At 41.0% G+C, this 26,176-nt stretch overlaps 1 protein-coding gene across 3 annotated transcripts in view; it reads left to right on the top strand.

The window, feature by feature from the left end:
* LOC134573100 (beta-arrestin-1) overlaps positions 1 to 26,176 on the top strand; it is a 292,660-nt gene that overhangs the window by 151,541 nt on the left and 114,943 nt on the right. For all 3 annotated transcript variants that reach the window (XM_063432592.1, XM_063432574.1, XM_063432583.1), the window contains exon 2: positions 11,989 to 12,019. In XM_063432592.1, the coding sequence (XP_063288662.1) occupies positions 11,989 to 12,019 (31 nt within the window). The remainder of the gene's footprint in view (positions 1 to 11,988; positions 12,020 to 26,176) is intronic.

The raw sequence follows: 26,176 nt of genomic DNA, 5'->3' as shown, positions 1-26,176 counted from the left end.
GATTGCTGGCTTCCTCCCAGGAAGCAGGTAGGAGAGAGGCTGTTCTCTCCAGAGAGAGTCAAGGAGACTAGGTACTGGGAGTGCTGACTTGGAGCACTGGGAGTGCAGAAAGGAAGCAGTCAAGGCTGGCTTGGAGCACTGGGAGTGCTGAGAGCAGACAAAGAACTAGGTTGGTGAAACCAATATTGTTTTGTTCTAGTTTAACCCCTGAGAGGTAGGGAACCTGAAGTGAGTCAGTGCTCAGACGAGCTAGGTTTTTGTTTAAAGGGGAAACCTGTTATAGTTATGTTTTCATTTGCTGCTGTCTCCTGTGTGGATTTGCAAATAAAGTGCCTGAAGTATATGCAATTACAAGGACTGTGCATGTTTTTGCCCTAGAGGACTGTGCTATCTACTAACAAGGATCACAATAGTCATATTCTTGCATTCAACCCTTAAAGCTTTTTTTTCCTCATTCAATCCACAAAGCCACATTCTGTCACCCAGCCAGCAGAGGCACGTCCATTCCTGAACCCACGTTCTCCACTCAGACATGAAGCTCCAATCTAACTATGAACTCTATTGTTACATTCACTCTCTCAACCTCAAACCCCATTAATAATGCTAATCCTATGGATGACAATGTGAGAGTTCCGGTTTTGAGATCTTTTTAGTAGGCCACATTGGTCTCCCTCTTTTAAACATTGCAGATCTAATCCATACACCCTGTGGGCAGCCATTGTTGGTTTGCAGGAGACTTCCCAACCTCTTCGGAATAAAACGGGTAATGCAAGATAGTTAATGGCCATCAATATAACGTTTATTGGTTCACCAGTAAAATACTATCCTGGCCAATTTGGTAATGTAATCTTCACCAATATCTAGCTCTAATTTGTTATGTCAGACTCGCATTTTAACAAATAAAATGCCTGAGGTATGAACAAAGGTAATTTAACAGGGATAGCATGGTGTTTTTCATCATTTAAATGTGCCATATTAACTTACAGGTCATCATTACATCATGCGTTGTGTCAACCTGCAAAGTTTGATATAGCGCCCACTGCTGACCTTCAGCACATTCATTTGCAGGGGATCAAAATTAGTGACAGAAAGAGATACAGTAAGGTAATACAATAAGGGATAATTTACTCAAACAATGAGTCAGACAAATGAAAAAGACCTTAGAGCATTGACGAGTAACCTTGAAACTGAAGGCACTTGCCAAACGCTGTTACCATGATGCTTATCCAGCTGAAAACTTTTTATTCCCTGTAAACTTAAAAATATGGAATATGTAGGCAGTATTTTATGTTCTGCTAGATATAGTATTCTGTTTTATGCTTTGTAGCTGTTTTGTTATGTTTGGAAAATGCATGTCTAAAGCCAGTCCCATCTTACACCGCGGCTAGATTAATAAACTGCAAGCATGCGTCCTGCGGAGCCTGGTCTATATCTCGAACAGAACATCCTCCAACATCCTAATTACTTTCCAACCAGACACAACTAATTATCTTTATATCAGTCAAAGTGATGTTTTCATCCTCCAGATAGAACAGGAACTATGTAATATAGAACGGTTTCTATCCAGTCACTTCACCTGCATCAAACATTTCTCAGATAATTGAAACATCATTGGTTTGTAAGTCATTGCAATCTTAATGTCACGCCGCCGGGAGCGGAGTGGGACCCAGCAGCCGCATCTCATTGTGGCGGTATTCCCACGTGGCAATGGGAATGCTGCCTACCACTTACCTCCTCCTGCGATGCCTGCTGTCCTCTGACAGGCACTTCTTCCCTCACACAGCGGCCGGGTCTGTAATCAGTAGAGACGCCGGCCGCTGCAAGTTACAACCTTTTAAGGTTCTTACTTAACCCTTTGAGTGCCTAACTTGGGAAACGTCTGTGTGTCACACACACGTCACACACGTCACACACACGTTCACTGTCACATGCTCCCATGCAGCCAATCAAGGAGCACCTTAGGCTATTTAAACCTTTTTCCTTCATTTCTCTGTGCCCTGTCGTGGTTTCCATTCTGGTTATCCGAGAGTGCGCTTCTGGTATTGTTTTTTGTGTATTTTGACCTTGGCTTTCCTACTGACTATTCTGACTTCTATATTCCTTGACCTTTGGCTTGCATACCGTTTATGCGATATCTGTATTCTTGACCTGTGTGTTTTTCCTTTTATACGTTAAATCTGCCCGTTCTAAGGCCCGGTAATACAGCTTAGGCTTTTTTTTTATCTTTAGTTCTGCGTGTTGGGCATATTAGTGTATCCTGACACTTAATAATATCCATTTATATTTTGTAAACCTAGCTGTGAGTGAACCTGTACTAAGACACTCTGCGTACATGATATGGAACAGTAAAGGTGTATAGCTCAGTCCTGTTTTAAATACTGATATTTAGATTGTTTTGTTTCCCACTCACACTATAAAGTTTGTCCATGTCCTAACATCGTTGATTATAAGATTTGAGGAGGGGACCCTGTAATAACTAATACGTACACTGATTAAAAGGGATTCTATATTGTTAGAAATACAAATCTGAATACACTATAGTGTCCTCTAGTCCCCTCTCCCTCGCGGCTACCCCTTCCGGTACATAGAGGATTAAAACCCTTTATTTACTCTGATTCCAGAGCTGAGGTCCTTCAGCGCTCCGCCTCTTCTGACATCATCCTACCTAATGCGTATTCGCAGTGAGTGCCACAAAGGCATTAGGCCCTCCCCATAGGAAAGCATTGAATCTATTATTTCCTATGAGGATTTCACGGATGCTGGATGTCCTCAGGCAGAGCATAAGGGACCTAGTAAACTCCTGGAAGTGCCTTTGGTAGACAGCCACTAGAGGCTGCAATGTACTACTCAAAAACTGAGCTGGAGTAGCCTGGGTGCCTATAGTGTCCCTTTAAAATTAGTTAGGGTCTTCATACCATGAAGTAGAAATGTGTGGAGTAATTATGGTTGTTCGTAGCTCTGCAGAGACAGTTTGACGCTATTTGTTTGAGGTTATATGTGATCTGAGCAGTGCCACCATGACAAAAGCAGTTCATAAACCAATTAAAGGGTCTTCAACATTTGTCGAAGGAAACATCGGTTTGAAAAATATAAGATATTACCTGACCATCTGACATTGCCACTGTGGCTTTGAAAATGTGTACTACATAATGAAGGAGTAACTATTATTATTATTTTATTATACTTTATTCATAAAGCGGCAACAAATCCTTATGTTCTGTTCATAAGTACAATTGGTAGAAGTAAAAAGACAAAAGTACAACACATCTGAGAAAATACTAAATTTGACAAACAAATACAGAAGGTGTTGAGGGCCCTATTCCCTGGGTAACTTACAATTTAGATGGATAGTTGGAGTAACACGAGGAAGGACTGCACAGAAGGGTTCCAGAGGAATGCGTTAGTTACTGAATCGATTGGTAGGCTTCCCTGAACAAAAATGTCTTTAGGGAGCATTTAAAGGAAGACAGACTAGGAAAAAGTCTTAGGCGAGGAAAAGAGCTGGTGCCACACAAGAGAAGTCCTGCAGTCACATATGAAGTGGTCATAATAGAAGACGCAAAGAACAGGTCATTGTTAGATTCTATGGGGCGAACTGGAGTATATTTGTTGATTAGTAAGGACAGTTAGTGTGGAGCGGTGTAAGTAAGGTTTTTTGGGGTCAGAGAATTCTGAATTTAATTCTGCTGTGATTGGGGAGCCAGTGAAGGGGCTTACAGAGAAGGCAGCTGATCAATATGTAAATATATAGCTTGGTTAGATTAAACTTAAATGTATCTGTTTGAAGTAGTTACTTATTTTATGACATATAAATAAAAAAAATTCAGGTGAGAAGGCCACTTTAAAGGGCACTCTAATCACCACAACCCATACGGCTCGTTGTAGTTATGGTGAAAGAGTGTTTAGATACATGTGGTTCCTCTTATACTTACCTCTTCTCACTATGAGGGAATAGGAGTATTACTCGTCATTAGAGGTCAAGGAAATACACAGAGTAAGCACACTGCAATCTAGAATATCAGAATAATGCCACATACTATAAACGTGTCAGAGGGCGGAAAGAACCCGTGGTTACAATATTACAGTAATACTTTAACAATTTAGCTGCTCCGGAAGATGTGAGAAGAATGTTTGGCTGAGATTCGACATGGCCAAACTTTAATTGCTATATATTATTTCACATTTAAAGAATGGGGGATTGAACTCATTTTAAAAATGAAGAATAGGTCACCAAGTCATACACATAATTTAAGTCCAAGTTAAAAAGGTTAAAACCAATGCTGTCTACCGGTAACATCTCTAGAAGATAGGCATTCACCGTATTTTTCAGTGTACAAGACGCCCCAATGGAAAAAGACAACCCCTATTTTTTGAGCCCAAGATTAAGAAATCAATATTAAACATCAACTAGAACAACTTTGATATTTTAGAGGTGACTTCTGTGGAGAACAACACACTTCTGATTCTCATGCCAACCTGTGCTACGGTACTCTGTGAAGTTAATAGCTTTATAGTGCATGCTGGGAGACTACAGCTCCCACAATACAGCAGGTGGTGTGAGGGCATGCTGGGACATCACAGTGGTATTCCCTCTGCTCCCTTATCCCCATTTCCTCCCCCATAAATATAGATCAGGAAGCAAGACCTACCAGACGTAGAGCAAACCTTAATATGGCTGCTCTTTTTATGGTGTGACATGTCTCTGAGGTCTGTTGGTGGTAAGTGCTGATGTCTGCTGCAGCACCCACACATATAGGGACCTTTCCCTCCTTGCTACAGCATTCAGACGTGGATCGGCGGGAGGTAAGCCAGGTCTGTGTGTGGACCGTGGCACACTGAAATGCGGCAGGCGCCATCTTAACTTAGGCATGCACAAGTGTTTTTGTTTTTTAACCCCTGCAGTGACATTCTGTGTATAAGACGAACCCCAATTTTAGACTAAAAAAACATAGTCTTGTACATGGAAAAATACAGTATTTTTTTTTCTAGATATGATGAACAGAGTTACTGATCCATCAGCTGTTCTGAAAAATTATTTTAGACATTCTCTAGTTTCAAATTATTCGTTTTTAGTTGTTTACGGAAACCCAGAAATATAACTAATCTAAGTTTTGCACATGATTATTTTTATCGAATTATACTGCAAAATTGTAGCTGTGCCATTTTCCCTTTTCCTCGTTTTGTCATCAGGTCTACTGAGAGACATAACAGTCAACATGATAGTTCCTCATTGAATTAATTAGACTTAAAGCCCTAATATAATTTTAACAATTTTGGCATTCAGCCCAGAACACTGCTCAGTAATTGAAATTTTGTTTGCTTATTTTCAAATAATTTAATTTCATAGTTTACAATGTTTTGCAAGTTGTGATTGGCGACCTGTAAGGGAGTGCTAAAATTATGCGGAAATGGTACTTTGTCACGAAGCTAGAAGCAATAACCCAAAGGATTTCATGTTTAAATTGGAAACATTGGTGAGAGGTTGTATGAAGAAGCTTGCCACATTCGAGATATACCAAGGAATAGGTGCAGCATAATTTACAGGTGAACTAACTTTGTATCTGCGGTCATTTTGTGAATAACATTTGTGTCAGTCCACGTTGTTCTTGCCTGCTTTGTGAATTGGGTAGAATTTCTTCTCTCACTCTATGACAATTGAAGTTATTTGGCATTCATTGTTTGTTTCTCACACAGCAGATCATTTTAAACAGCAATAATATTGTGCACACTGCTAGTTAAAGAACAAAATCTTGGAGGAGAACCAAAGAGTTCCTCTGACTTCTTACCCCATCCATGCTAAAACTGACAAACAAACCATAGATCTGCTCACACTGTGACTACTAAAGCAGGATTCCGCATGCCCATCATAAAATCAGAAAAACAAACGTAGGATGAGGACTATCGTTATTTGTATTCCAGCAAAGCTGCTTTAAAAGCTCATCTACCCAACAAGAAAAATCACTGAACAAAAACTAGGTCTGGTCCTGACATTCCAATCCTAGAGAAGGGGTCATGTCCGATACTCCGCTCGAACAGAAAATGTGTAGTCCTGCATACCATGGCTCCTGATTAAAAGGCTGGGCTCGCAGTTTAGGCTGTAGGGGAGGTGACATAGAGAGGTTGGTTTGGGTCAAATGCCAAGATATCTCAGGGCTGCCCAGATCCAAGGAAATGAATTAGACGTCACACAGAGGGGAATTAAGAGCATTAATCTGAGCTGCAGTGGGCGGCTGTGATTGACTGAGAGTGTCAGCTGACTTAGCATATCTCCCATTGTTGTTATGAATTGGCATGGCTGAATAAAAGAGTGTAGTCTCTTCTTTAGGTATATTTCCAGTAGGGTCTGGTCTGTGGATGGCCAAGGACCCTTATTTAGTGTAAAACTGCTTGAAAATGACTTAACACTGAATGGAGGCACAGCATCAAGGGTACTCCAGGCACTAAAACCACTCCAAATAGATAATATGGTTATAGTGCTAACCATGTCGCTTTAAGGGTGGTAAAAGGTAAATAGGATATTTGCTTAATTCTTGGTCACACAGATACTATTTAGCTGCAATTTATCAGGGGAGTCTGGGAGTTGTAGTTCGATTGCCAGCTTGCAATTGATAGATAGATATTTCTCAACTCAAGGATACAGGATGAAATGAAAACAAACTGTTAACGTGTAATTTAAAGTGTACAGGGGAATTCAAGGGATTTAAAGGAACATTATCAAGGGGATTTTATCTTTCAAGGGACAAATAGGACTTTAATGCAAATCAAACTCTGACACTAGAGCAAAAGTCTATATGAGCATATAGATACTGTTTTATCAAATTCAGACCAGAATTTAGAGATACAATACTTATTATGGATGTGACGGAGCTCCCTGTACCCCTGGCTGGGTACCTCCGCCAAGGACCGCTTCCTAGCTGGAACAGGGGACACTTCTGCCCAGTCGCCGTGGCTGGACTGGGGTCCTGGAACCGCTCCCTCCTGGAGCCGAATGGGGAACTCGCCTTATCCACTCCCAGGCACTGGACGACACTCAGTCCTGGGAGCTCAAGTCTTTACAAGGACTTCCCCCGTGGAATCCTCCACACTGGAACAGTGATTAGCCCTTTCCAGTAACCAGACGACACATAGTTGTGGGAGTACAAGCTGGAATGATTTAATCTGGCCAGCTGGTCTGCTTTTATACAATTCTGAACATAGTTAAGCATTCCCCTGACATTCCCACACAAACAGGATAATCCCTCTCCTGGACATGAGAGGGGACTAGTTACCAATCCCAAACTCCTCCCCTGTACCTGAGAGATAATTGAGTCAGGAACTGAACTAACCTAGACACAAAAAAAACACAATTCACAGACATCACAAAAATACATTTAAAATGCATAACCCTACCTAAAAGTTACATCACCCGATAGCCCTGCTCTGGGTGACCAACATATCAAATAATCATCCAGATCGGTTCAGGGGTTCGGGAATTTCCTGGAAGTCCTAATTTGACTGACCACACACGAGGCTCCTGCCCAAAACATAAGATCAGGGCTAGCGGTCGGTCTAGTTCGGTAGTTTAAAACCGAACAAACTACCGAACATAGTCAATATTCTTACCCTGGAGCTTGTTTCCCTTGTTCATGGGAACGTTTCCACCGAACAGTGTCCTCCTAAGTGTTGTAGAACCGAACTGCTGGAATGCAGGCCATGCTGGTGTTCGGGAGTTTCTGTGTGCGTTTTCTGTTCCATGAACTCGACAACCAAACACTGTTGCCTGTGTTCATGTGAACAAGATGGCCACCACCTTGTGGTCGTCCATTGAAAATGTGACCACCCACTCTTGGGTGGTCTCTGGTTCGTGCGGCTGTTCGGTTCCCGAACCATATCGTCCAAATACACGAACAGAGACTTTTACAGTGTATATTCCAGGGCCCATAGTCTGTAGTCAGGAGGCTAGCAAGCAGGCTCCTCCAGGAACTCGTGGCAAACTCACGTGAGAAGGGAAGTTTGTCACAATGGATATAGGTGATTATATTTGTTTTTAATGTAGTGAGATATTACATTTAAATTAGTTTCCATTTTTAAAGTAAGTCTGAGAAAATTAGTTGTAAGATTTTTTTTTTTTATCTACTTTTGGATCAATCACAAGAACAGGAAATGTGTGACTGGTTTATCTGTTTCAAGCTTAATGCCTACGTACAGCCAGAATGGGAGTTTCTACACTGTATAGCTTTTGGAAGAGATACCATACAACGTGTAAAGCCAATAACTTTGCAAAGGATTATCAAATAGATGGTTACCTATAGTTACATAGTTTAATTTGTTTAAGTATCCCTTAAACTAGTTGTGCCCTACATTTCCAAGCTAACGGTGCAAACCATGTTTAGAATAACTAGAATGTAATTTTATAGAAAGCTGAACGCGTTCAGCGGTAAAGAATTCAGCTTTGTGCTATTTTGTATAAAACCATTATTAATGTAACGCCTATTGATCCTTTAAGGCTTTTTCAACGTCTGACTGATTGATTCCTGTAAAGATAAGAAATCTGTAAATATAAAAAATAATCACAAAATAGTTCCAGTGTATTTAGTAAGGAGCAGTGTGCAAAGGATTTTGGTTTAACACAAAGAGCTTCTTATAGATAGAATATACCGGCTTCTGATCCTCGCAGTTGAGCGCAGTTCATTGTGTTCCATAAAAATCTATAAACCTTCCCCAAAAAAGCAAGCTATGCAGCTGAAAAGATCTCTCAGCCACAGATACCTTGAAGACTTTGGGCAACTGTTGCGTTGATTGAAGAAAATAAAATGTGTGAAATAGATTGAGCGTCAGATGAATGGGGCACTTATTGATCGGAGGAGCGGGAGAGCTGCCAACTAGACAATGCAAACTGCCAAAGGAAAGACAGTAGAAATATGGAGCATCCTTTATTGGTTGCCCTTATATTTTCAAAGGAAGATCCTTGTATAGTGCATGCAATTTCAGGCAATTACAGGTTTTAGACAATGAATGAGTGCAAGCTCTAGAAATGCGTTGACCTAAATTCTCCCCCCGCAGTAAGGAGGAACATATATAGTATATCTATAATGTGAATACAATATGGGAACACAAAAAAAAACGAAATCCCAACTGTACCTTGAGCTGTTAATACTATTTTATAAAGTGATAATATTTCTAGTACATCATGCAGATAATAAAATTATGAAAATTAAAAAAAAAAAACTTTCTCAAGCTGCCGTGAATTTATTTTTTCATGAATATTGTTTATTATACAAGATTCACAAAAGAAATAGGACGCAAGGCATACATTGAAAATGCAGTAAGCACAATTGTACTTTACTGCACATCTGTTCATTCCGATAGTTTATTTGGCAAGTTCAACCCATTTTTTTTTTTTTTTTGGATCTGCCTTCTGCCCAAAGTTTGTAAGTTACGGTTAAACAAGGGCCGAGGTTGTCAGTCTTTATTGAACATGCACAACATTTTTTTGAGACCTTGTAGAAGGCGAATTGAGCAGTACTTTAGCTTCATCAATCTTCCCTGTCTTTAGAGACCAACGCGTTTCAATTCAATTTCAGCTGACTGCCGGTGGCAGTACAAAGCAATGACATAGCCCAGACAATAGCTCAGTGTCACGGCCGTACGGCACAGTTCACCTCTAGCTTCTAAAACACGGGTCAGAACAACATCTAGACAGCGGACAGTGGGCAGTCTGTCTGTAAAATCCAAACTGGGGACTTAATGTGGCTTGTAACTAACTTTATATTAACCAGTACAACCCAAGAATGGATTTCTATGTTACTATAAAATTATTTTCATTATTCATTATTTTTTATATTAATACCCAAATGCTTGGCTGAGTAAATATGTTGTGGTTTTATTTTGCTTTATTGTAGTTTAGCTGCAATTATGTTTGCTGGGATGAAAGAAGAAATAAGTAATTTCTCATTAGTGAATCTCCTAATTACAGCCTACACAGTTGCATAGTGATAATAAAAATGTGTAGATGTAATTTGAAATGTATTTATAATATATTAAATATAGTGGAAGTGTCATTCGTACACTGGTTGTAAAAATGTATCCTCCCACTGCGTTCTGGTTAGATGTTTCTACAAGCTATGTAGTCTTTTTCCAGTTAGGGCCTTAGATATTTTTCCTATCATTAATCTAATGCTATTTTAACGTGTGATTTATTTCATTAATTGTTTTAGAAAATTAGCTCTAAAGATAACATTAAGACAAAAGATAATGGAACAGTGATTTTCCTATTTAAACAGGGTTTTGAAAGATTAGCTAATTAAAATATTATATAAACACTCACATACCGACCGGGTTCCGTTCTTACAATTCGGTCATAAAACGAATTGGTCGGTAAGTGAGGATGCGCTAGCGAGCATGCGCAAGAGAGCAGGTCTACGTTCCTGGGAATTCCCCCGAACATTGACCAGTTCATTAGCACAGGGAATCCTGCAAATATATGTTCAGGAAAACTTCCCCGAACATAGACCAGCTCTCTAAAGTGGGGAATCCCTTAAATCCCCACACTGGAGAGCTGGTTGTAAGTGTGAGCCGTCATAAAACAGGTAGGTCATAAAGTGAGGACCACCTGTACTGTCATTTGCATTTTCAGACAGTCAGCTGAATGCAAATACTATATATATATTGTCAGATTAATCAAAAGGATCTTGTTACGTAGCAAAAATAGGCATTCAAGGTTTTATACTTTGTGAAAAAACTGAAGTGAATAAACAAAACAGATTGCAACTTTAGTTAAAGTTTAGCAGAAATGATTTCCGTCTGATTGATTTGCACTGAATTAACATGTCTCATTTGATACAATATGTGTGGTTTAAAATCAGCACTTCACACAAATAAACGTATAGTTATCAAATGATGGATCTCGCTCAGCGAGGGTAAGTACAGGTGGGGGGGGGGGGGAGCCACTGATAGAACCTTCTTATCTTTATAATAATTACCCGTATCCCAGTACTAGAATCATTGTTTTAACTTATTACTGGAGTTTGGAAAATAGGAGAGGGCTACTCATAGTTATTCTGCTAAGGATATTAGGGGTTACAGCAAACTGCTCTACAATATAATTATCTTTAGTGGGGACATTGAGAGAATTTAGCTACCACATCCGCACCCTCATATCTGCTGGGGAATAGGGGTGGGATTGATGCTCTTGCTAGTTCTATGGGGGTCAACGAGTGGTCATCACGTTTTTAAACCTGATACAATACTGCCTGGTTAGTTCTCACTTATGTTGGTCTAGGTCTAGGATATCCCAAGTTTGTTTTTTTACTAACTAACATTGACATTTTGCATGTTTGTTTTTTTTTGTTTTTGTTTTTTATAATCCTTTTTTGTACCTCTGGTTCACCTTATTTTCTATTTAATTGTTCTTCAAATTCCAATTACTTTTTTCATACCTATGAAAAAGTATGGACTATTTTTTTCTCAAGGAGCACTTTTTGTCAATATGTAGCAATGGGCAAAGCTTAAACAATGTATTTCTTTTGTTGCCAAGCTAATTTACCCACAATCCTTCCATCAAATAAATCCCACAAATGGCAGACTGCAGAGAGACGAGAGCGAAACGTTGGCACCCAGGTATAGAGATAAGACGAGGGGTTATAATAATTTCAAATCCTTTGCTACACTCACCAAGGGTTAATTTCCAGGACTGCATTTTCACATGTCAGTGGTTATGGTAAATGTTGAGCCCTGATCTAATCCTTGTGATACGAAGAGGAAAACTGAAAGAAAAAGACAGACTGTTGCTTTAATTCAGTGTATACACTGTCAGTTTGGAAGCGGCCTTGATAAATTGTTGATAAACTTTGTGAATAATGCTCAGATTTTTGTGTTGGGGATTCAGAGTTTTGTGAATATATCTGATAAATTTGTTTGAAATATAAACAGATTTAAAAAAAAAATACATGCATATTGTTCCGACTGCTGGCAACCATCCTTATACTTTGTTTATTTTGTGTTTTTCAGAGTTTTTAAGAAGGCAAGCCCTAATGGGAAGGTAAGCAAAGTATTTGTCATGTATTTTGTTAATTGCTGGACTTTATTTAGAAAATTGTAAATACATTTCACATATTTAGGAACCCAGTGATACATACAGTACCTCACTTTAGAATAGAATAACTTTTTTATATATACGAAGTGTAATATTTTAATAATCTATAATAATACAATAAGCTGTAACACTTCAAGAAGCTGTAATAACACGATTTGTAATAACACAATAATAAGCTGTAATAATACAAGTTGTAATGATACACTAAGCTGTAATAATGCAACAGGCTGTAATAAAACAATGAACTGAGATAATACAATCAGCTGTAATAATACAATAAGCTGTAATAATGCAACAGGCTGTAATAAAACAATGAACTGAGAAAATACAATAAGCTGTAATAATGCAACAGGCTGTAATAAAACAATGAACTGTGATGATACAATAAGCTGTAATAATGCAACAGGCTGTAATAAAACAATGAACTGTGATGATACAATAAGCTGTAATAATACAATGAGCTGTAATAATACACTGAACTGTAGTAATACAATGAGCTGCAGTGATACAATAAGCTGTAATGGTACACAAATAGCAATAGTATATACATTAAATGATCCTTTAAGCAGGAGGAGACCTATTTAGCAATACCTAAGCCCTGGTATAGGTGTGAGTATATTAATCTGCTTTATTTGCTCTGCATGCCTATGTAATGCCCACATTATTGATGAAGTATGAGCGTGACGTGGCCAGTTACCTTTATGCTTTGTTCATTTAGTAGTCTTATAACCGGAAGCCTTTTACAACGGAAACATCGGCTAAAACAGCAGATTGTTGGCTTGCCAGCATGTGGAGCGACTCAGGCCGTAATAATGATAAAAAATAGATTAATTGACAGGACGAGAAAACCGCAGACAGACATCTAATGTATTTCACACTGATTGGAATATATGTAAAGTTGACGAATTGATCCGCTTTATTTGTACACATTTAAACCCTTTTTGTTTAGTTTTTTTTGCATTCTTTTTTGGAGCTTAATTAACCAATGAAGGACCTGCGTTTAGACATTTCTCTTGATACAATGATGATCTGATTGGTATTTTAGGGGTAAAATCTCTGGGTCAGCAATGAGAACGTGTCTTTCAATTCTCCGTTACTTATGTGGAATTTTTAATGGAATTTTTCTCTCGGATTGTCATTGCTGTGCTTAATAGAATTAAAAGCTAATGTGGGGTCAGTGAACATGCAGCCAACCCCTTGGCATTGTGGGACGCCACTATTGGCATTTAATGGTGGCTGTGAATGCTGTCCTGACCATTGTCAGGTGGCGGGATGCAAGAGGAGCAATCTACAAGTAAACAGCAAATATCGAGGGATAGAGGAAGAGAGAGAGTAGGAAGTACAGGAGGAATAAATGTATCAAATATAGAGAGAGCTGGAATAGAAACTAGACAGAAAGTATCAAAGGAGATAACAGGGATTCTACGTATATTCATATACAATATGGAAATGTGAGGGGCTATAGCATATAAACGGATCGAAGCAAGAATAATTACATTACAATATTACATATGAGTATAATTAGAATTATATGTAATTATATTTAGATATAATTACATTATATAATAGCACCCCCACATTGCATTGGAGTGATTATGGTGCCACAAGTCCTCCGAGGTCATCCCGCTCTATTTTCGAATGGACACCTATCTGTGTTTTTTTTGGGTGCCCAAGGTCTCTGAATATCTGTGAATAGGCGCTCATGGAACCATGGTAAGCATCAAATGGTTCACATTGCATTGTAGTGATTATGGTGCCACAAGTCCTCTGAGGTCATCCCTCTCTATTTTCGAATGGACACCTATCTGTGTTTTCTTGGGTGCCCAAGGTCTGTGAATATCTGTGAATAGGCGCTCATGGAACCATGGTAAGCATGAAATGGTTCACTAACAATGTGAAGATGGCGATGGCGCCTGGGACTCCTATAACTGTAGTGGTCTGCCGTGGGCTATTGCTTGGAATGCTTTTAAAAAAAAAAATTAATTAAAAAAGACTTAGATTTCACTAAAAGAGCAGAAAGTGTTTGTGGTCGTAGCCGAGCAGCTAGCCAAGGCTTGTTGAAGTTGGCTAAGAGCGACAGGAATTGTTATTCAGTCAGTAGTTCTATCATTATAGATTGCTGAACTTAAATGGATGAACAGCTGCAATGCTACATCTTTGTTTTAAAAGCAGCAATAATTTCTGCTTGATACAAGCCGTGCGACCCCGGATGGAAGATTATTGCTACATTGACTGACACCTTGTGTATATTTAGAACTCTTATCTCACATGGTAGACAGTCACCTAGAAATTGATCAATTATGTAGCTTTAGCTGTGGGTTTTAATTGGTGTCACATTATATGACAACTTATGTCTGGGATGAGTCACTGCTTGTGTCACTACATCCAGCGCGTTGCTGGGGGTTTCAGGGTGCAAAATTGATTTAGAAAGTAGCTGTCAGCTTTACTGAACAGGGGTCCTTCATTATACATGACGAGTTCAGCTCACATGACTGTCGCCCAGAGGACATTATTACATTGCTGGTGCAGGAGATGGCTCCAATACCTTCTATCAAATTAGCTTCTTATAGCTCATATAAAACTACTTCTTGGTAAATAATAATAGATATATGTGTCTCGGACCAGTGGCCACTGGTCAACTTGTTACTTAACCCTGGAAGATGCCGCTTCCTGTTCAAAACCAGCCGTCTCCAGTCATCAATAAAGGAGAGAATGGAATCGGCAGACTTCTTATAAAGATTCTTAGAATCATTTATCTCAGCAAACAAATATGGGGACTCAGTTCTGCCCTGTGGCCATATTGTGTGAAGCCGACTAATTTTAACATTGGAAATGAGCATACGAACTGCAATACTTACTACTAAAATTGATTCCAGAGACTCTCCTCAATTTATTCTTTCTTGTTGTAACCGTAAATGGGGCACATATAGTGGATGAATAGGGAGCTCAGCCAAATAGGAATCTGGCCTGGATTCCAAATCTACACGGAAAAAAAGGAGTTGGGGGCACACACAGAACATGCATTTCTAAGTTGTGGTACTGCCGTAAACACCAAAATATATACAAAATACAGATTAGGGAACAGCACACAAAAAATACAGTTTTAAATTTTACAAGGCAAAGCTCATGTTTTTCTAACACACACTTATCCTTACAATGCCAATGGATTTTATTTAAAAAATTTTATACAAGGAAAATTGGGGGTGCTGCCACATGTGCCTCAATGGACCATCCTCCACTTCCTGGTTCTCAGCAATAATGTGATTGGTGGGTTCCTTCAAATTAAGGCCAAAGGTGTGAGGGTGCACCCACTGTTTATGGTGGTGACTCAGACCCCAAGTCCACCAAGACTGCATTGAGTGGTATCATGAATAACTCCAAAAACTCCCATTACATACAGCCACCTATAGTTTACTTTTGTGACTAATAAAGAGATACCGGACGTAAAATAGAAATTATTGTGGGCTCTTTACTTATATGTTGCTGGTACATCAACTGTTATGAATACACAAATACTACAAAACAGTAGTGGATGTTCTACACTATTATTCGTGTCTTTTGAGTCAATTCATTCCTACAAAATCAATTCATTTCTACATAGCAGTGGGATTATCTTTACTCAGCAGTTCCTAAAGTTGATATAAATCCTGCCATTTTGTGGGTATGCCCTTTGTGGGGGGACCGCTGCCTGTCAGTGAATTGCCTGTCCGTTATTATGTGTGGTTCCCTATCTTTTCGTGTCTTCTGCCCGCTCCCCGTTCAGGAGTGCTTCCACAAAGGGTACATCCCGTTAGGCTCCTGACGCCTTTCCCACTAGCTTGCTGGTCAGTATGGTGATCCAGTCGGTGGGGGCAACTTCTTGCAGGAGGTACTGGCGTTCGAAGTCCTGCAAAAAGTAATTGAGGCCTTTCTCCACTTCTTTGAACTCCCTAGAGGCATCGAAGGGTAATTTGTGTCTTCGGGCAGGGGTAGCCAAACTCCCCAGGGACCTCTCTTCTGCCTGTCGTCCCTTGGATTGTGTGGGGTTCGCTCCATTCCTCTGAGCCAGGACAAAGGCATGAGCCTTGGAAAAAATCTTTGTCATGAGTTCCGCTGAGGGAGTTTCTTGGTAGAACTCCAGGCGCCAAACCACTTCTTTGCGCAGGGCTTTGCTTAAAAGGGGTTATGCTTAAAAGCAGTGTGTGGCAAATAAAGTGTTGTTATACCTCCAGAAATGTGTGACGTCCAGTTACCAGAAATGTGTGACGTCCAGTTATTGGGAGGAGGGCGGTGGGGGGGGGGGGGGGAATTTATATCCTAAATGGTTCCTGTTCAGCTGAAGGAAGAGAAATAACGGGGGTAACCGGTCGGGGTTTACCAGATGTTCCGCTACACCCTTAAAAAGATGTTCAGTCCTTCTGGCACTATGGGACATCCTACAAGGACAGCCCTGTTCTCTCTGATTTGTATATTTCTATATTATAGATTTACAAGAGGAAGATTATGGACTGAAATGGACTGGAGTTGTATTGATTTGGGTAACATGCTTGGTGGTTTTGCAGAGTCCAAAACTGTTAAACAATACGTTGGGCCTCTCCTTTTCAATCTATTGTAAGATATTTCTGTCTTATAAGAATGTTTGATCTCTTATTTTATTCAATAATAATCTTTTTTTTAATTAGCCCAGGGTAGCCTCTGATGCCTTGCACCCATTTTGTGCCCTAAAACTCTGTGTTATGAAAAGTATGGTGGGATTTTGATATTGCATTTCTTTTTAAGGTTCTACAAGAGGGCTCACATTTCAAAGGCTTTCTGTTTGCTCCAAAGTCATTAAGATTTGAATTATTTTTTATATAAACACCATCCTGATTTGTTTTCTGGTCTTCCACTTTTGGGGTCACCAAGGAGCTGTGCCCAAGAAGAATAGCACAAGTGCATCTTTAGACACCCCCCACTATGCTCAGAGCACTAGGACTCGGCAGAGAGTGATAAATATGACACTCTCCCTACATGATTTGCCCTTGTTATTAGGGCCTGCTTGATTGGCAGGCAGCCTGGTGTGCTTTCATTCCAAGCTAACTTGCCTATTATTCGGAAGGACCCTCCTTCTTTCTGGACAGGTCTGCCACCTTTGGGAAGCACCGACGACATGATTCATAACACTGGCACACCCTCTTTTACCATGCTCATTGGTGACCCACTTCGTGGGATGTATTACAGCCCTCCCAAACACTGTAGGTTTTCTTGGTTTTCTATACATGTCATCTAGCTCGAAAGAGCCATAGAAGATGGAGATTGGTGACATCTTCCTAGGAGAACATTGAAGGTGAAGCAGAAAGGTGTGTACAGCAGTAGTTCCCAAATGTTCCTATTCCATTACTCACATTTATTTCTTCTTTAATGATGGATTGGATCATCCCTTGTCAGAAATCTCTTTTATTCAACCTTTGCTCATGATTAATACCTGAGTGTTTTGATATCTTACATTTCTTTTCTCCAAATTCTCCAAAGTTCGATTTATTACCGCAATACATTCCTTTCTGCTTTAAATACAGCTGCTTTCTAAATGTCACCTGTTTGTATGATCCTACTGCTCTGAAAGGAGCTTTCTCTTTAGGTCTTGTATATTCTATCTGCCATCAACAAAGATTTCTATATAATTCTACCTGCTGCTTTAAACACAGCTTTCTAAATGATCCATCACTGAAGGTTCCTGCTGCTTTAGACATAGCTTTCTAAATGACCCATCACTGAAGGTCCCTGCTGCTTTAGACAAAGCTTTCTAAATGACCCATCACTAAAGGTCCCTGCTGCTTTAGACATAGCTTTCTAAATGACCCATCACTGAAGGTCCCTGCTGCTTTAGACAAAGCTTTCTAAATGACCCATCACTAAAGGTCCCTGCTGCTTTAGACATGGCTTTCTAAATGACCAATCACTGCAGGTTCCTGCTGCTTTAAACACAACTTTCTAAATGACCCATCACTGAAGGTACCTGCTGCTTTTGACACAGCTTTCTAAATAACCAATCACTGAGGGTAAATTCTGCTTTAGACACAGCTTTCTAAATGACCCATCACTGAAGGTTCCTGCTGCTTTAGACACGGCTTTCTAAATCACCCATCACTGAAGGTACCTTCTGCTTTAGACACAGCTTTCTAAATGACCCATCACTGAAGGTATCTTAGAAACACAGAAACATAGAAACATAGAATGTGACGGCAGATAAGAACCATTCGGCCCATCTAGTCTGCCCAATTTTCTAAATACTTTCATTAGTCCCTGGCCTTATCTTATAGTTAGGATAGCCTTATGCCTATTCCACGCATGCTTAAACTCCTTCACTGTGTTATCCTCTACCACTTCAGCTGGAAGGCTATTCCATGCATCCACTACCCTCTCAGTAAAGTAATACTTCCGGATATTATTTTTAAACCTTTGTCCCTCTAATTTAAGACTATGTCCTCTTGTTGTGGTGGTTTTTCTTCTTTTAAATATAGTCTCCTCCTTTACTGTTTTGATTCCCTTTATGTATTTAAATGTTTCTATCATAACCCCCTTGTCTCGTCTTTCCTCCAAGCTATACATGTTAAGATCCTTTAACCTTTCCTGGTAAGTTTTATCATGCAATCCATGAACCAGTTTAGTAGCCCCTCTCTGAACTCTCTCTAAGGTATCAATATCCTTCTGAAGATACAGTCTCCAGTACTGCGTACCATACTCCAAGTGATGTCTCACCAGTGTTCTGTACAATGGCATGAGCTCTTCCCTCTTTCTACTACTAATACCTCTCCCTATACAACCAAGCATTCTGCTAGCATTTCCTGCTGCTCTATTACATTGTCTGCCTACCTTTAAGTCATCATCAATAATCACCCCTAAATCCCTTTCCTCAGATGTTGAGGTTAGGACTCTATCAAATATTCTGTACTCTGCCCTTGGGTTTTTACGTCCAAAATGCATTATCTTGCACTTATCCACATTAAATGTCAGTTGCCACAACTCTGACCATTTTTCTAGTTTACCTAAATCATTAGCCATTTGGCTTATCCCTCCTGGAACATCAACGCTGTTACATATCTTAGTATCATCAGCAAAAAGACACACCTTACCATCAAGACCTTCTGCAATATCACTAATAAAAATATTAAGGTACTGAACTTTCTAAATGACCCATCACTGAAAGTTCCTGCTGCTTTAGACATGGCTTTCTAAATGATCCATCACTGAAAGTTCCTGCTGCTTTAGACATGGCTTTCTAAATGACCCATCACTGAAGGTCCCTGCTGCTTTAAACACAGCTTTCTAAATGACTTATCACTGAAGGTCCCTGCTGCTTTAGACACGGCTTTCTAAATGACCCATCACTGAAGGTACCTACTGCTTTAGACACAGCTGAGCTTGGTGGAGGGAGATGAGGTCTAAGAAGATGTCATTAGGCAGTCGGTGGTTTGGATTTAGGTAAACGTATTTCCTCCAGGTTTCATGCAGGACCACCTTTTAAACATTCGCTTATTAGTTCTTTTTCTTTATACCTACTGGGGTGGAATAGCTGAGTATAGCCTACTTACAGTATTGAAATATGCTGAATGTATTCACAATGAATCACAAACTGAGTAATCATGATCACTGTTATTTATTATAATAAGGACCACTCTTTTTCTTTCTTTTTAATATAGTAGTTCTAATATGAAAAGCTGAAATTCTGCATTACATTACCCGATTGTATAATGAGATCTATCTTGGGATTCAAGTACTTTTTAGATGTTTCCATGACAACCTTTGATAATAAAGAAAAGGAATATAAAATGTTTCAATAGACGCCAACAGATTGAATTGAAATAATTATACAAATGGGTTAAAAACAAGTACACACACATGCACACCCAAAATACAGATCTGCAAAGAGATACATAGAGGTTTAGAAGTATTAGTTGTAGCAGAATAGAAACGTGATCTAATTACAATTTAGTTAATTTGTTTCAGGTTATGTATAAAAAAGGTGCAGAAATTCACATTTTTTAAAATTAGTTAAATGGAATTCAAAACTACATGCACACTTTCATATCACTCTTCCTCCAGTCTCTATATCCCCATTCTCTTCCCCCACTTTCTGGATGTGTATTTTCAGAGGAAATGCAGTGTTTACATTACAGCCTAGTGATAACGCCACTGGCCACTCCTCAGATGGCTGCTAGAGGTGCTTCCTGGGGCAGTGCTGCACAGTGTGACTGACATTCAGTGTCTCCACCCTCTGCATGGAGACACTGAACTTTCCTCATAGAGATGCACTGATTCAATGGATCTCTCTGAGGAGATGCTGATTGGCCAGGGCAGGGTTTGGCTTGTGCTGGCTCTGCCCCTGATCTGCCTCCTTTGTTGAAATCATCAGAATTGACGATATCATCCAATCCAATGTTTTCCTATAGGAAAGCATTGTAATTGACTGAAGGAAGCGGATTGGGGGGAAGGGCCAGACACAAGGAGTTCTGCGCACCGTTGGGAAAAGGTGCGTAAATCACCTCTCTAACCTGAGGTAAGTGGGGCCATCACGTAAACGGGGATTTCAGAACAATGGTGTTAAGAGAAAGGGGGGGGAAGAGGGAATTCAATCCAAATGTATTGAAGAATAAAATAAATCTTTACCTATTTCTTTTTCTCATCCACTCTCTATATTTCTGTTGCTTTTTTTTCATAGTCTCTGTATATCCCTATATATCTCTGTATATCCCTATTTCCCTCTACCCTAGTACACATTTCCCAACATTTGCCTCTTCTCCAGTCTCCTTACCCTCATATCTTTCTTCTCCAGAATCTACATCCTGCCTATCAGGGCTGCAGGGACAGGCTATAGACACCAGAACCACTACATTAAGCTGCAGTGGTTCTGGGGACTATAGTGTCCCTTTAATGTGAGGTAAATTAAAGATTAGTGCCACAAATAATATACTAGATTGCCTACTTACAACCAGATGAGGATGATGATGGGCTTCAGCTGCCGTCTGGCTCCACTGGTCTGGTGTAGAACAGGCTCTCTGGAGGCGGTTTGTAACTGTGGTCACAAAAATCAATGTTCTGGGAGAACGAGAAGCAGCTCCATTTTTTGAGGGCCCTTTACACAGCTCAAGGTCTGGGTCCCAGGGTCCACCTTCATGTTCCACCAATGAGTTTGTTCACAGGGGTGTGTGTGTGTGTGTGTGGTGGTGGTGGGGGGGGGGGGGAATGCATTGTGTGGATCTGTGTTTGTATGTGTAAGGGCTGCAAGGTGAGTTTGTGTATGTATGGGATGCAGTGTGTGTGTCTGTAAGGGATGCACTGAGTGTGTGTAAGGGGTGCATTGTGTGTTGCTGTGTGTAAGGGATGCATTGCTTGTGTATGTGTGTCTGTGTGTAATGCATTGTGTGTTTTTCTGTGTGCAAGGGGTGCATTGTGTGTGTGTGTGATGGATGTCAATCTCTCCCCCTACCCCCGTCAATTTCCTTCTTCTCCCCCCTCCAATTTCCTTCTTCTCCCCCTCCCTCTCATTGCCTTCTCCCCCCTTCAATTTCCTTCCTTCTCCCCTCTCCAATTTCCTTCCTTCTCCCCCCTCCAATTTCCTTCCTCCACCCCCCTCCAATTTCCTTCCTCTCCCCCCTCCAATTTCCTTCCTCTCCCCCCTCCAATTTCCTTCCTCTCCCCCCTCCAATTTCCTTCCTCTCCCCCCTCCAATTTCCTTCCTCCCTCCCCCCTCAAATTTCCTTCCTCCCTCCCCCCTCAAATTTCCTTCCTCCCTCCCCCTCCCTCAAATTTCTTTCCTCCCTCCCCCCTCAAATTTCCTTCCTCTCCCCCTCCCTCAAATTTCCTTCCTCTCCCCCCTCCCTCAAATTTCCTTCCTCTCCCCCTCCCTCAAATTTCCTTCCTCTCCCCCTCCCTCAAATTTCCTTCCTCTCCCCCTCCCTCAAATTTCCTTCCTCTCCCCCTCCCTCAAATTTCCTTCCTCTCCCCCCTCCCTCAAATTTCCTCCCTTCCTCTCCCCCCTCAAATGTCCTCCCTTCCTCTCCCCCCCTCAAATGTCCTCCCTTCCTCTCCCCCTCCCTCAAATTTCCTCCCTTCCTCTCCCCCCTCCCTCAAATTTCCTCCCTTCCTCTCCCCCCTCCCTCAAATTTCCTCCCTTCCTCTCCCCCCTCAAATTCCTACCTCTCCCTCCCCTCCCTCAAATTTCCTTCCTCTCCCCCCCCCAAATTTCCTACCTTCCTCTCCCCCCCATCAAATTCCCTCCCTTCCTCTCCCCCCAAATTTCCTCCCTCCCTCTCCCCCCACTCATTCAAATTTCCTCCCTCTCCCCCCACTCCCTCAAATTTCCTCCCTTCCCTCCCTCTCCCCCCCACTCATTCATATTTCCTCCCTCCCCCCTCCCTCAAATTTCCTCCCTTCCTCTCCCCCCTCCCTCAAATTTCCTCCCTTCCTCTCCCCCTCCCTCAAATTTCCTCCCTTCCTCTCCCCCTCAAATTCCTACCTCTCCCTCCCCTCCCTCAAATTTCCTTCCTCTCCCCCCCAAATTTCCTACCTTCCTCTCCCCCCATCAAATTTCCTCCCTTCCTCTCCCCCCCAAATTTCCTCCCTCCCTCTCCCCCCCACTCCTCAAATTTCCTCCCTTCCCCCCCTCTCCCACCACTCATTCAAATTTCCTCCCTCTCCCCCCCCACTCCCTCAAATTTCCTCCCTTCCCTCCCTCTCCCCCCCCCACTCATTCATATTTCCTCCCTCCCCCCTCAAATTTCCTGCCTTCCCTCTCCCCCCCCCACTCATTCAAATCCCCCCCCACTCAAATTTCCTGACACCCGGTGACCCGGCGGGCGCGCGAGGGAGCACTCTCCTCTGAGTGCTTCCTCTTCAGCTCCCTCGCGCGCCGCGTACTGATGCCGGAGCCGGAAGATGACGTCATCTTCCGGCTCCCAGCCTCACTCTGCGGCGCGCGAGGGAGCTGAGCAGACAGCTCAGAGGAAGAGCTCCCTCGCCAGCCGCCCGCCCAGCAACCAGCCCAGCAGCCCGACCGGCAGCCCCACTAGACCCCAGGGAGGTAAAGAAATCCTCCCCAGCATTCCCAAAGGTAAGGAGGCTGGGGGGGTAGGTTAAATTAATTATATATTATATTATATATTATTATATTACATTATATATTATTATATTACATTATATATTACATTATATTGTATATTACATTATATATTACATTATATTATATATTACATTATATATTATATTATATATTATATATTATATTATATATTATATATTATATTATATATCAGAGAGTGTGTGTGTGTGTCTGACAGAGAGTGTGTGTGTCTGCTAGTGAGTGTGTGTGTCTGCTAGTGAGTGTGTGTGTCTGACTGTGTGTGTGTGTGTCTGTTAGCTAGTGTATGCGTATCTGTCAGTGAATTTGTGTGTGTGTGTGTATTTAGAAGGCGGGACGGGGGGGGGGAGGGATGGTTGGGGGTGTCGCGCGCGGGGGGGGGAGGGGGGGCGCCTGAATTTTGTCCTACCTAGGGCAGCACAAAACCAGGATACACCACTGGTGGCAGTTAAGGGTTAAGTTCCTAGAAAGGAGTTCAGGTTGAGAACTTTATCTGGTGCAATGCTTTACTTTGGAATGTGAATGGAATAGTAACTTACTATATTTCTCCAAGCAGTATTCACACTTTCCATACTTGCTACCATTCTATCTTGTTCCCTCTCACTTAGATTTGCTGAATGTTGTGACCCAATGTGTTAAGAAGTTCACAATGAAATGTCTTTAAGGTTCTTTGCGTGGAGTTTTCATAGGGAGCAAGCTTTGCAGTTTAACTTGGCGAGATCTCAAGGGAATACAAATACAAAGAAACTAGTCCTGTGCTCAAACTCCCATTACTCCTGGGCGGCAGCAATGACCATAGTACACATCAGCCACATCAGCCAAAATACATATAGTAAAAACTAAAGAAAAAAGTTACCTGCGCTCTTTCCACATCTATGTATTTTTAAACAAATAGAGGTTTTTAGTTACCTCCAATGGCCAGGAGAGGGTATGCCCACCTGCCACGTCAAGGCAGACCTCCCAGGTGGGTCCTAACGCTAACCATTTGCCTTGCTTCCTTGAGCTTCTGGCAAAAATATATCTAATGAGACAGAGATCTCAAGGGATATGATTTGTTGGTGAGCCTCCAAGAGTTGAGGAACATTGGAAAGTTCATAATGCATTTTTGCATTGAACGTTTGCTACTTCCAAAGTTCCTCTGATAATGGGCCCTAAAGACCTTAAATCAATCATTATGTTAGAATAGAAAATATGTGCCTGAAATTAAATTGTTCATTATAATTCCTGTCGATGGAACATTCGAAGGAGTTGAAAACTGGAAGGTCCATTGTCTGCTGTCAATATGGGCAGAATGTTCGGTACAAACAAGTTTCATTGTCTCCACACTTTGAATTCATCACAGCTGGGAGTTTGTAAAAGACATATGTGTTTCTATGACAACACTCTTTTCATTAGTGTCAAAACACTTAATTTCTCTCTACTTGAAAAATAAAATACTAATGACCCCTGATGAAAAGGAAGCCAAACAGCCTTTTACGCTCACAGTAACTCCATGTAGTCATCTTCCAGCTTCTGTCACACAATGGGTTTTAATATCTGTTATTGGGCATTGGTTAAACAGACAAACTAACACGTGTTCTAGAGCTTCGTCAATGCTTCCCAGTGGAATACAGTTATCTGTATCTTTGAGGTTTTCTGGAATCTACATTGTGATAAGAATAAGGGTTTGAAGCTCCCAGGTCAATGAAGAGCCCAGGTCAATGAAGAGCCCAGGTCAATGAAGAGCCCAGGTCAATGAAGAGCCCAGGTCAATGAAGAGCCCAGGTCAATGAAGAGCCCAGGTCAATGAAGAGACCAGGTCAATGAAGAGACCAGGTCAATGAAGAGCCCTGATCTACGAGGGTTACTCACTGTGAGATACTATTATAACCTCTTGAGAAATTATAATAGTGAGTATTAAATCATTTGATGTGGTGCTTATTCAAGATACTTTATCTAGCAAATTTCATGTAGCAATGATTTGACTGTTGACATTGTTGAGAGTATTCGAATTGCGCTTAATGGATTAAAACTACTTCTTAAAACGAATTATCAGAATTGCAAACCTTCATTGATTCCTTTTGGGCAGCTCCGAATCTGATTAAATTTTTCCTGTAGACGATGTATAGGGAGTCATTCCCTGTTTTCTGCCTATAGAAAGCACCCCCTGGTGGACATTGGAAAGCAAACATCAGTTCCCCGGGTGGCAATGCTGGCTTACTTTATTTGTTTTATTACTGCAAGCCATATCTGTTTACATGCAATTGGAGAATTCTCAACTCATTACAAAATGTTCATGATATCAATTCAAGTTAAGAGTAGGTAAATGAGAGTTTAATGTGCTTCCTGTCGCATCTGATATCTAGTTTAATAAAAAGTGAAAGCATTGGGAGTAATACCATGTAAAGTTAAAGGAATACTATAGTGTCAGAAATAGCCGTTTCTATTAGGTCTATATAGGTCTAAATAGCCACTTTTATCTGGTTAAACACTATTCCAGCGCTGCTCAGGTCCGCATAAGCAAAGCATAAGGAGACTATTGCGCATGCGCAGCAAATTGCCATTCTGCGCCAATCAGCATCTCCTCATATAGATGAATTGACTCAATGCATCTCTATGGGGAAAGTTCAGTGTCTCCATGCTGAACATCAGTGCTGCATGCTGTGCAGCGCTAACCCAGGAAGTACTTCTGGTGGCCGTCTGAGTGACTTCCTCTTCTGGAGGTGTTCCTAGGCAGTATTGTAAACACTGCCATTTCTCTGAAAAGGCAGTGTTTACTTTAAAAAGCCTGCAGAGAGAGGCTATAGATACCAGGTCAACTACATTAAGCTGGTTTTCCAAAGTACCGGTACTAAATGTTAGCAAGAAACAGTGGAATACAAATGAAAAGACCACTAAAGTTAAAACATTGCTGTCTAGTTGATACGATAATCTTATGATTTCTGGGTTAAAACAGCCACTCGGTTATTGAAACAAAGGACTCTCATAGAGAGTGATTGAACGGCCCAGTTCTGTGTATGTGCACTAGT

Source organism: Pelobates fuscus, chromosome 1 (assembly GCF_036172605.1).
Source record: "Pelobates fuscus isolate aPelFus1 chromosome 1, aPelFus1.pri, whole genome shotgun sequence".
NCBI lineage: Eukaryota > Metazoa > Chordata > Amphibia > Anura > Pelobatidae > Pelobates > Pelobates fuscus.
The sequence above is the reverse complement of the archived record's forward strand: the minus strand, read 5'-3'. Positions and strand labels throughout refer to the sequence as shown.